Source organism: Homarus americanus, unplaced genomic scaffold (genome assembly GCF_018991925.1).
Source record: "Homarus americanus isolate GMGI-L3 unplaced genomic scaffold, GMGI_Hamer_2.0 scaffold36188, whole genome shotgun sequence".
Classification (NCBI taxonomy): domain Eukaryota; kingdom Metazoa; phylum Arthropoda; class Malacostraca; order Decapoda; family Nephropidae; genus Homarus; species Homarus americanus.
The window spans coordinates 4,747,709-4,760,082 of NW_024718183.1; the positions used below are offsets into that span (position 1 = coordinate 4,747,709).

Genomic DNA, 12,374 nt, shown 5'->3' on the forward strand with positions numbered 1-12,374 from the left:
TTTGTTTGGTGTTTCATTTCAACATTTAATAAGTTATGTAAGTACTGTACTGTACAGTACAAGGTTTTAAGAAGTTTGTCATAATGTACCGTATAGTCTGGAAACTCTAGAAACATTTTCTTCCATGTTACAACACAGTACTGTAGTGTTTATTCACCCCTCTTGGACCCAGTGCCCCCCAGACACATGCAAATGGGCCTGGCAGTATTATTTTACAGTCCACTTACTTTAAATGTCCAGGTATTATTGAGGATAGGCTGTATACTATATGCCAAATAAGCATCTACAAGGAACTGTACATGTAGGAGGGGGAGATGGATGCAGCCTGACTAGAATGGGTGGAGCCTGATTTCACTGTTACTATGCAAATCATCAAATTTTTTTATGATAGTTTCATGTGTACGTTTGCGTAGGTACAGTAGGTGTGTTTCCTCGTACAGTTGTTTGCTGTGGTACCTGATAGTTCATTGCAATTATGCAATTTTAATTTCTGATGTCATTTACTGTGTATTGCAATGCACTTTGTCACAAACCCTCTTGTTGTAAGCCTTTAAGGACACACTACAGTATTGAAATCTGCACAGCTCTGTCAGGGACAAAACAGTGTTGTGGTGTTATTAAATTGGTGACATTTGGGACACACAAGCTGTTATCTTAGCTGAATCAGTCAATGAATTTAAACCATCACTGCCTTGTGTAAACAGAGGGTAAATTAATACATCTAACATGCTAGCAGTTTCCCCAAAGTACATTTCCATCGCACCATCACATTTCTTTTGGTTGACCATTTGCTCTGGGAACTCGAAACTCATTCTCAGCAGCTCAACAACATGACCTTCTGGAGCTCTCTCTTATTCCGTATTTATTGATGAATGACCAAGAATGGAGGAAAAATGGTTCTGAAGTACAAAGAGTCAATGGTCAGTGATCTGATATCACCAGTGTACCTTGAAACATAACTGGAGTATTGGCAGCAGAAATGGAATGCTTGGGAGTCTGACTCAGGTGAATAATAGCATGACACTCGGGTCAAAAATGTTTCAGTTCAGGCAGCCTCGGGAAGGTTACCATACTTTGGTGGTCAACTGTACACATTAACTTGTCTGGTCATCCCTCTCATGCCTGCACACCTGTCTTGGTCATCCCTCTCATGCCTGCACACCTGTCTTGGTCATCCCTCTCATGCCTGCACACCTGTCTTGGTCATCCCCCTCATGCCTGCACACCTGTCTTGGTCATCCCTCTCATGCCTACACACCTGTCTTGGTCATCCCTCTCATGCCTGCACACCTTTCTTGGTCATCCCTCTCATGCCTGCACACCTTTCTTGGTCACATGCCTTTCTTGGTCATCCCTCTCATGCCTGCACACCTTTCTTGGTCATCCCTCTCATGCCTGCACACCTGTCTTGGTCATCCCTCTCATGCCTGCACACCTGTCTTGGTCATCCCTCTTATGCCTGCACACCTTTCTTGGTCATCCCTCTCATGCCTGCACACCTGTCATGGTCATCCCTCTCATGCCTGCACACCTGTCATGGTCATCCCTCTCATGCTTGCACACCTTTCTTGGTCATCCCTCTTATGCCTGCACACCTGTCTTGGTCATCCCTCTCATGCTTGCACAGTACAGTATCAACTTTTCTTCCTGTCCCTAATAATAGGCCGATCTCCTCTAACTTAACCTGAGCTTATTTATACTTATGTACTATTTTTTCTCAGCAGCCATGTGTGTGTTAGGTGAGCCAGGAGGAACAGGAACCTCAAAGAAAAGTGTAGGAAGTGATGACATGGCTGACATAACAGGTAACAACACTGTACCTCAACATCTATACTGAGTGAACCATTGATTATGATGTGTCATAACATTTTATCACTTGCAGAGTCATTATGTTCATTCATACTGACAATAATACATACAAAGTGTCTTAACTGTACCTGACCCACATTCATTCTTCCATTGGTGTCTTATTTACTAATTTACCTTATTTACTTAATGGCCACCCACTTGATAATTTTGTCTAGGGCTATTTTGAAGCCCATTATTATTTTCAATTCCACAGCTTGGGCTGGTAGACCATTCAATAGGTCTACCAGCCTCTGTTTGTAAAAGTATTAAGTTAAATTTGTTTTGCATGAAAAATTGGCGAGCTTGTAGTGATGTCTTCTCGTGTTAGTGGTGCGTGACATCACAAAGAAATGGCTCTGGTTCACGTTTTCCATCCCTTTTAAGATTTTGAATGTTTCAGTGAAACCTACCCAATTGTGCCTTGTGTTAAGGCCAACATAGTTTCTGAATCATCTTGGTTGCTCTGTATTGCACCTTTTCTAGGATGTTAAGTCTATCTGGAGGTAGGGTTTCCATGCCTGTGTACAGTAATCCAGACTAGGACATACTTGAGGTTTGGACGGCCGAAGGAGCATTTTCGTATTGTTGTATTCAAAGGTACGCTTTCTAATTCCCGAATCTCTGTTTGCTTTTCTCACTGCTGCCCCCACCTGTTGTGCTGCCGTCAATGAAGGGTTTCACAACACTTAAATCTTTCTCCTTATCAACAGTACCCAAGAAAGTGTTAACAGAATAGTTGTGATTAAGGTTGTTGCATCCTACGTGTAAGGTCTTTATTTCGTAAGGTGTGATGGAGGAGGAGACTGATGATGAGGTGGACAATGTAGTGTTATGTTAGGGTGAGGGAATACTGAGGGACAATGTACAGTCGCCTGTACACATACCTGGTGCGTTTTGTGAGATGTGGCGACTCTGTTTGCATCACATTAAGACTCCAGGAATGGCTGTAAAGAACCTTTCAAGAGTAGCCAGACTAAGGATGCTAGATAAGTATTCCACATAGTTGCCACATCTCACAAAATCCTCCAGCCACTGTACCAGGAATAAGTGCCGGTAACTGTACATACCACCCTGCAGGATAGCGACTACAACACTTACTGTAATGTATATGAAGACTAAATTCCCTCCTTTTGAAATGGGCTCTACCTATGGGAACATTATATACCTGCAGCTGGTTAGAAAATTTTCAAAGCATCTCTCATGTGAAACAAAAATTAACAGGCTCATAGATATTGTCTTTCTATACCATAATATGTCCGGAAAAATTTAGGGGTCTCATGTGTACTGATAAGTGAACAACAAAAGTCTAGAATCTATTTATTGTAATTTACAATCTGTACATACATCACGAGAATTCAAAATTATCATCAGTACTATTAGTTGAAGCCACTGCCATAGTCATGAACTACTCCTGGAATTTTTGGCTTTTTCATGACAACAGCGACAGCATCCTCAGCTCTGTTGGGAGAGAACACACATTAGGTGCCTATGTTACTTTGGGCCTGGCTGCTGAGTATAAATGACATGCACAGTATAATCAACACGATGACAGAGGAAAACCTAAGATGATTGGATGTGTACTTTAGGTGTCTGTGTTACCTTGGTCCTGGTCGAGAAGAAAGACATTACAGCAACAACATATAGACTATGATGACAAGAGGCAATGTTGAGATGATTAGACATGTATGGGGGAGTTGCTGGAATGAGCCAATCAGAGAGGAGGTCAAGGGGGAACACAAAGTTAAGAAGGAGGATTATGGGTGAGAAAGATACGCAAGACACCGAGATGATGGAGGACAGTGAAGACAAAACAAGACTCAAAAGAAGAAAATAATCCTTGACCTTTAAGAAATGGCAAAAGGGAGAAGGTGTACTGTATCTTTGTCACTTCTTGTCTGAGGTTAATATTTCTGAATAAGGATTGTCAAATACAATACTAGGAGAAAAATAAACACCTAAATTTGGGGATTCGACATTCTCATTAACTGGCTGTACAGAGCTGCTCAATCAAAATGTGTCAAAGATGTGAGAATTATATTTTAACCATTACAGTTTTATGCCCATTTTAAATAGTACTAATTAAAATAAACTTTGCCCATGAACCCATTTGAGTGTAGCATTGTGGTTCAGCCGTCTCCCTCCATGTGTTGGTTGTCAAATAGTCAGGTATACAGTAGTATGAGTTTCAGTTCCTATACAATTTGATCCTTTGATAAGGGTTTTACTCATACAGCCATTTGTGGTATCAGTGTATTTTCCCCTCCATGATGCTCACATATTTCTGGAAAGGGGTCACTTACACAACAAAAGTTCATTGAGCTAGATTAATGCTTTACCTAATTTCCTTCAAAACTGCCAGAAAATAATTGGCTTCCCCACAAATAACTCAATTAAACTGATGGTATGGATGGATTTTATCATATTTCTATAGAATCTTTTGTGTTGTTCAGCATAAACTGTCACCTGAGGAAGTGCTGTAGTGGGTCTAGTGGCAGAATCACCGAGGCTGTAATACTGGTGGTGGTTCCTGCCAGGCTGACATTCTCTCCATTTCTCTCACCTTGTCCAGTGTAAATACCCCTAGTGTGTATGTGTGTAATAATAGGACCCACATTCATGCTTGCTTATTTCTCATTTTAAGTCCAATACTTCACATTGTCTTTTTTATAGAACATCAACTTTTAAAGAAATTAAAATAAAATAAAATAAAAACGAGAGAGAAGAGAAGTACTGATTAAACCAGAAAATAAATGCATTAACTATTTAAATCAAAGTGAGGGTAGAAGGTGATGGTTCAATTTACATATACAGTATTTGGTTCTTGGTAAGGTTTAGGTCATAATATTTAAGGTACAGCTCTACCTTATCTATTATACTCTACTGTGAATTGTATTGCTTATTTTGTTTTCAACGTGCTGCAGGACATCCAGGATTGGGCAGATAGCACACAACTTGATAAGGGAGAGGCAGGCAGTGCTTAATTTGACTGCATTGGGCTGTCTTAACTGATGAGTGCTGTTGGCCTACTCTCACTGCCCCATTAAGGTAAAGTTTCAAAGTTCTAGTCTATACCGTCAAGATGTTCACTGATCATCTTATCTGAGAGAGATTAACAATTGATAGAGGTACAAGAGATATGAATGCTTGAACAGAACTTATAGTAGCTAGTTACAACCAAATATAATCAATACCTAGATATTTTTTTAGTAAATAACTTGTGTTTCTTTGCTGTATTAAATAAAACTGGAGAATGTACAGTACATAACAAAGGTCACTTACTCAGGCAAGACAGACAGTAGCTGAGTGGGACCTGTTGAGGTATTAATAGCTAACAGCTCGTCTGGTATAACTGCACGGCGGCCGTCACGCATGTAGTAGTAATTGCTGGAGAGTTTGTCGCTCACGCCAGGCGGTAAATTGGGGGGTGGCTGTGATCGGCAAGCATAGAAATCTGCTTGACGAAGAGCATTTGTATGCTCTCGCTGCAAAGAGAAATTTATATGAATCACCAATGTTTTAATGAATCACTATTAAAATGACTTGTAATAATAGGGATAGCCTAAGCTGCTTGTGATAGTAACATACAGTAGAGAGGAGTTTGGTTGGTGGCTAAGTTAAATTTAGTTAAATGTTCATATTTCTTGATGGAATTTTTAACAATAGGTCTGTTATCTTCTTCAATATTAATTCAGTGTGAAACATGGAAACAACAACTTGTGTAAACTCAAAGCTGGTTCAATACCCGGTAAGGTAACTTTTCCATATGAAGAGTTGTGTTCATGTCCATCAGAATAGCCTGAACCAGGGGCTAAAACATAAATCATATATGACTACACATGTTATGACCAAACCAAACCCAAGCTAATTACTGTAGTGATCTTAGCTTACATTTATATTAGGGTAATACTCTGGAACAAGGGCACAGGTTAACTGGCAATTTGAGAAAATTTGCTTATAAAAGACATCTCCTTATTTACCCCAAGAAAATAACGAGAATTTGACATTTTTAACTATATTTTGAATTTATTATTTTTTAACCTGAACACTGATCTCCATCCCACGGACACCATTTCATTGTTGACAAGATGACTTCCATACACAGGAACGCTTTCAGTTTCTGCTTTGGTACTTTATATAATTTATGGGAGATAGGATGACCTAACTTATTCTAACCTGCCTAATTTATCCTAACCTGCCCAACCTAAGGTAACTTAACCCAACCTAACCTAGGATAGATTGGTTCATCTTGTGTAAAAGAGCAACTTTAGGAACCAAGTCTATACTGCATTATTATTATTTTTTTTTACCTCTTGTACAGTACATGACTGGGGGAGTGAAGTTTTACTGCTTTGTTTTTACAATGTTTTCATCCGGAATGCGATCGATCATCCCTGTGTGGCCGCCATTATCAGCAGTTTAAGAGTACTAAGCGAAAAATGTTTCATAGATGTTAATGCTTAAATTAATACTGTACTGCACTAGCAATTTTCTTATTATTAGTTCGGTCGTTTTTTTGAAGGCGGCATTTCATGTCTGAACAATGACTGATGATTTATTGTATAGAAGATAAATCAACCAACCTAACCTGTCCTAGGATGGAAGTTAATTATTTTACGTTAGGTTAGGTTACTATTTGTTATTAATAATTTGTATGGGAAGTGTTCATTTGTTTAGCGTGAGGGTTACTCGCTGGTAAGTGTGTCAACAGTTTAACCCCTTCACTACGGGGGACACCACTTTTAATATTTTATTTGGTTAATGCTAAACAATTTTATACAGCACAGAAGGGGACCCCGTACACACATGGTCAATTGTAAATATGACATCCTTTCAGTTCCTCCAACCATTTCCGTATATTTGAGAGATAAGAAACAAGTTCTCTTCTATATAAATGTTCCCTAAAATAGCTCCTTCTCCATGGTCAGTCATCTAGAACATTACACACACACATACATACATGCAAACACCACATTCAATATAAGAATTACTAATTATTTATGTGTTATTCTCGGTATATATATATAATTATACCTATACTGTATAAATTATTACTCAATAAAATCCAAATCCAATGTTACGTAAATAACTCAAGCTGGAGCAACACACAATGATCGCCTGCAACACCTCTACTCTCTCTTCAATACTGTATACACATCTAATTACATACCATTTATTTATGAATTACTAACAACTAAAAGACAAAAATACTCATAAATTTACTCCTAAAAGAAACTGGCGGATAGCTCTGAGGAAAGGTGAAACATCCCGGTGATTTACTCTGGGTGACATAGTTACTCCGGTCCTCTCCCTTGTTTACCTCAACAGCTGATCCTCCTCAAGGTATCGATTACATAAACTACTAACTCATTCTCTATTAAATACTCCAGTAAACTCAAACATAAAAGTATATAATATGGATTGTATTTTGAGTTAATATTCGTTATATTTTGTATCGTTAACCGTGTATTTTTTGCGTTATTAATGTTGTTTTTATGGTTGTTTTATGAATATATGATACGGAAATAATGTCTTCTATAGCAAATTGTGGATTTTGTGTTCACTTTAATAAACTTTTTGGTGAACTTATTTAATTATTAATAAGATATACTATAGTATTTAAGGTCTGATTTTGTTTATAAAGTAAATGTCTCACCATAGATTATTATTATTATTATTTTTATTATTATTTTTATTATTATTATTATTATTATTATTATTATTATTATTATTATTATTATTATTATTATTATTATTATTATGATTATTATTATTATTATTATTATTTTTATTATTATTATTATTATTATTATTATTATTATTATTATTATTATTATTATTATTATTATTATTTTGAGTTATTATTTGCCTTTGTATACCTGTAATGCCTGTGTATATTGTTTGTATATAGTACCTGAATTGCCTATGTAAATTATGTATATATCTGTACTGCCTATATACATTATTTGTATACGTGTACAGTTTAGCAGTGTACATACTACATCGGTCCGACTAATTACCCAAATGTAGCCAAATGTAGCCGGATTGAAGTCAAATAATGGTCCTACTTGAATAAATCGGACTGCTAATCACTTCTCGACTAGTATTTGGTGTCAGAAAGTCACAAAAAATTGGAAAACTTACTTTAATCTGAGTTAATAGATCGCGTGCATGTCCGATGGAGCGAGGAATTACCCAAATGTAGCCGCAATGAAGTCAAATGATGGTCGTACAAGCGTAATTCGGGCTGTGAATCACTTCTCGATTATTATTTGGTGTCATAAAGTCAAAAAAAATTGGTAAACTTAATTTAATCTGAGTTGTGTTGTGTTAGGTTAGGTTAGGTTAGGTTAGATTAGATTAGATTAGATTAGATTAGATTAGGTTAGGTACATGCACTTGATCTATTAACTCAGATTAAATTAAGTTTACCAATTTTTTTTGACTTTGTGACACCAAATACTAGTCGAGGTTAGGTTAGGTTCATGCACTCGATCTATTAACTTAGATTAAATTAAGTTTATAAATTTTTTGTGACTTTCTGACACCAAATACTAGTCGAGAAGTGATTGGTAGTCCGATTTATTCATCTAGGACCATTATTTGACTTCATTGCGACTACATTTGGGTAATTAGTCGGACCCGTGTACATTGCTCGTATCCCATGTATTGTCTATGTAGTCTTAGGTTAGACTTGGCTTCGCCAGGAATAGGCTAGTTTAAATTAGGTATAAGTTAGGTTAGGTTAGATTAGGTTAGGGATAAGTTTGGTTAGAGGTATGTTAGAAATAGATTAGGTTAGGTTAGGTAAGGGACTTATGTTAGGTTAGGTTAGGTAAGGGACTTATGTTAGGTTAGGTTAGGTCAGGGACTCAGGGGTATATTATATTAGGTCCCGTATCAACCCTTTTCTACGCTCCCCTCCTCTCTCCCTTTCCCACCCAGACCTTCTCCCATCCTTTCCTCCCACGATTCTCCGTCACCGCTACTCTCCCTCCTCCCCTCTCCTATCCCAGCTTTCCTCCCAGCTTTCCTCCCTCCCCTCTCCTCCTCGCTCCTCCACCTCCCCAAGCCTCCTCCGTCGTGGTCCCTAATTTACCCAAGGGATTACTTCTATGGCCCTGTATGTTAATTACCGGCCCTTGTTTGAGTTAAGGGTGATCCGGTTTGGTTAGGGTAGAGTCTCTGTGCAGTTTTGGAGCCATTTTCTTGGATGGTTAATGTAGTGTTGATGCTGAAGTTTAACCTGTTGTGTGGGAGCTTAAGTCAACCGGTTAGAACGTTCTTAAATCTCTATATTTATGAGGACAAGTTAACACGCGAGCCCCTGGGAGTCCATCTTAAGGGTGAGTGAGTCACTTTGATACCGTCTGACATTTCCCTCCAGCTTTAGAGAAAGAATTTAAGGGAACAACTTTTGAGAATTCACCGTTGTGTTGTCACCCGGTTACTGTAGAGACGTTCGTACAGGTGATGGTACGAGACTCAGAGACTTCCTCTTTGTGTTGTAGTTTAAGTGAGTCTCTTAGATGTTTTCCTCAACCTCTTGTTACGAGGATGATTTACCGTACGGACGACCCTTATGTAAGTCCGGGCTTTAGCATTATCCAAGTCAGTTGTTCAGATCCATCACAGGAGAGAGTTTGTGTGGTCCACGGTGCAGGTGATCCCGGGGGACACAGGGTCGATCCCCAACGAGGACTCCACCATTCACAGAAATTCATGACGAGGTTGTCGGCCAATCAGCGAGCTTCTGATGAGCTTGTCCGCCAATCAGCGCGCTCCTGACGAAGTTGTCCGCCAATCAGTGAGCTTCTGACGAGGTTGTGGTAACCCCGTTACTCTTGATGTCATCACAACGCTTCGTTACTCCCGTCTTAATGATCACCCAGATAGTTAGAGAGAGAGAGAGAGAGAGAGAGAGAGAGAGAGAGAATAATATAATCTGATTTAATGTTAACAGGCTTAGTGGAGACTCGCTGACGACCGTCCACCAGGGAGAGACTTAACCCCCTCCCCCGCCCCCACGTTCTGCCTCCATTCCTTTCTTCCATCCCCATCTCTCTCTACCTCTCCATCACCCCATTCCTCCCCTTCCACTCCACCTCTCCATATCCTCACCTCTACCGCCACCTCCCCTACTCCTCCCCCCGCCCTCACCCCCCCGCCCCTCCCCCCCGCCGTGGTGGAGTGATCATCAGTGGTAATGAGGCGAGAAGTGAGTCTCCACCACTTCTCCGGTCCACTTTAGCCTGACTGAGCATGAGGTAGTGGGCTAACCTCATTACATCCTTGTGTCACTGTTGGCTTGTGCTGTTTCTGCCTTTGATGACTCGTGACCTGTGTTGGCTCGTGACCTGCTGTTGACGTGACCCTCTGATGACTCGTGATCTGCTGTGATGACTCATAACCTGTGTTGACTCATGACCTGTGATGACTCGTGACCTGTGTTGACCCGTGACCTGTGTTGACCCGTGACCTGTGTTGACCCGTGACCTGTGTTGACTCATGACCTGTGATGACTCGTGACCTGTGATGACTCATGACCTGTGCTGACTCGTGACCTGTGACCGGGTGAGGAGATCAGTACGAATGGAAAGTAAACATTGACATCTTCTCTCCCGCCCTCCCTCTCCTACCCCTCTCCCTCCTTCCCTCTCCTACCCCTCTCCCTCCTTCCCTCCTTCATCTCGCACTGTCTGTCAACTGTGATGCTTTTGTTTCATTATCCCTCCCTCCTTCCGTCCTGTCCTTCACCTCCCGTCCCACACCCATCCCTCCCGTTCCACGCCCATCCCTCCCGTTCCACGCCCATCCCTCCCGTTCCACGCCCATCCCAGATCCTCCCGAACACCATATTAGAAACTTTGATGAGATTTACATACTGTTTGGACGAGCTGGCATCAAACTTTGTAAACTTTTAATCCAGGTCTTTTAAGGGATCCAAACTATCAGGTCCAAGTTAAAGAAAGTTTTATTTTGGGTTCCCAGCAGCGAAAGTTTCAGAAAGTTCCCAGATGTTGTAGAGTTTTGTTTGTAAATGAGGTCAATATGATTGGTAATTTTGTCAAAGGTCACAGATTATGTTAAATACCACGGGGTCATAATAACCTGACCTGACCTGACCTGACCTGACCTTGTACCTCGGGTCTGTGAGAGATGAAGAGAAACTATGGTGTCTCTCTGTCTGATTATCTGTCTATCTGTATTTCACTGTCTCATTCTCTCTTTTCTTTCAGTTTCTCTTCCTGTCTCATGGTCTCATTTTATTCTTCCCTTCTTTCTCCTTCTTTCTTTATTTCTCTCTGTTTTTATAGTTTTCCTCCATTTTTCCTCTGTCTCTCTCTCTCTATATCTATCTCCTTTCATTCCATCTCCCGTTCTCTTGTTATCTGTGGTTATTATTACTTTTACCTCTCTCCATTCTCTCTCTTTCCTCTCCTCATTCCTCCTGGTTCTCCTTTTTTCTTCTCCCTCCCTCTCACCTATCCTCCTTCCTTTCTCCATCCTCTCTGTCTGCCTGCCTGTCTGTCTGTCTGTCTGTCATAATAATAATAATAAATAACGGTTTATTAACTTGAAGGCTAAAACGTATTTGAATAATAAAATAAACAACAAGACACAAAAAAACATGATCAAACAGTCATTTCACATAGACGGAAGTTTAGAATAAGATTATTATGTTAGTAATTTACAATGGTTGGGACTGGGCTGTCTCTGTCTGTCTGTCTGTCCGTCTGTCTGTCCGTCTGTCTGTCTGTCTGTCCCCCACAATACAGTAAAAAACACTAGTACAGGTAAGTCAGGTGTCGAAATAAACTACCTGTAATCACACTCCACTTACCTGAAGGCTTATGGGATTACCAGTCAAAATATGTGTGTGTGTGTGTGTAGTGTGTGTGTGTGTGTGTGTGTGTGTGTGTGTGTGTGTGTGTGTGTGTGTGTGTGTGTGTGTGTGTGTGTGTGTGTGTGTGTGTGTGTGTGTGTGTGTGTGTGTGTGTGTGTGTGTGTGTGTGTGTGTGTGTGTGTGTGTGTGTGTGTGTGTGTGTGTGTGTGTGTGTGTGTGTGTGTGGTGTGTGTGTGTGTGTGTGTGTGTGTGTGTGTGTGTGTGTGTGTGTGTGTGTGGTGTGTGTGTGTGTGTGTGTGTGTGTGTAGTGGTGTGTGTGTGTGTGTGTGTGTGTGTGTGTGTGTGTGTGTGTGTGTGTGTGTGTAGTGTGTGTGTGTGTGTGTGTAGTGTGTGTGTGTGTGTGTGTGTGTGTGTGTGTGTGTGTGTGTGTGTGTGTGTGTGTGTGTGTGTGTGTGTGTAGTGTGTGTGTGTGTAGTGTGTGTGTGTGTGTGTGTGTGTGTGTAGTGTGTGTGTGTAGTGTGTGTGTGTAGTGTGTGTGTGTGTGTGTGTGTAGTGTGTGTGTGTGTGTGTGTGTGTAGTGTGTGTGTGTTTATGATGTTGATTTTGTGTTTGCTGTTTGGCTGATTCTGTCTTTAAATTCGTACACTGAGAAATAATTAGATACCTGGGGGAACGGAAATTA

General features: G+C 40.3%; 1 protein-coding gene across 1 annotated transcript; it reads right to left on the reverse strand.

Moving 5' to 3' along the window:
• Window positions 1–3,152: 3,152 nt before the first annotated feature.
• LOC121859276 (NADH dehydrogenase [ubiquinone] 1 alpha subcomplex subunit 7-like) lies at window positions 3,153–7,183 on the reverse strand. The gene is made up of 3 exons (XM_042356051.1): window positions 7,069–7,183; window positions 5,128–5,330; window positions 3,153–3,306 (listed from the first exon to the last, which is right to left on the reverse strand). The coding sequence occupies exons 1-3, from the start codon at window positions 7,135–7,137 to the stop codon at window positions 3,225–3,227; spliced, it is 354 nt and encodes a 117-aa protein (XP_042211985.1). The 5' UTR covers window positions 7,138–7,183; the 3' UTR covers window positions 3,153–3,224.
• Window positions 7,184–12,374: the final 5,191 nt, after the last annotated feature.

Coding starts and splice junctions, on each gene's coding strand:
- LOC121859276 (XM_042356051.1), bottom strand. CDS start 7,137: ATGTCACCCAGAGTAAATCACCGGGATGTTTCACCTTTCCTCAGAGCT. Junction 5,331..7,068: donor TCCGCCAGTTTCTTTTAGGA/GTAAATTTATGA, acceptor TTCTCTTTGCAG/CGAGAGCATACAAATGCTCT. Junction 3,307..5,127: donor CTACTGTCTGTCTTGCCTGA/GTAAGTGACCTT, acceptor CTCTCCCAACAG/AGCTGAGGATGCTGTCGCTG.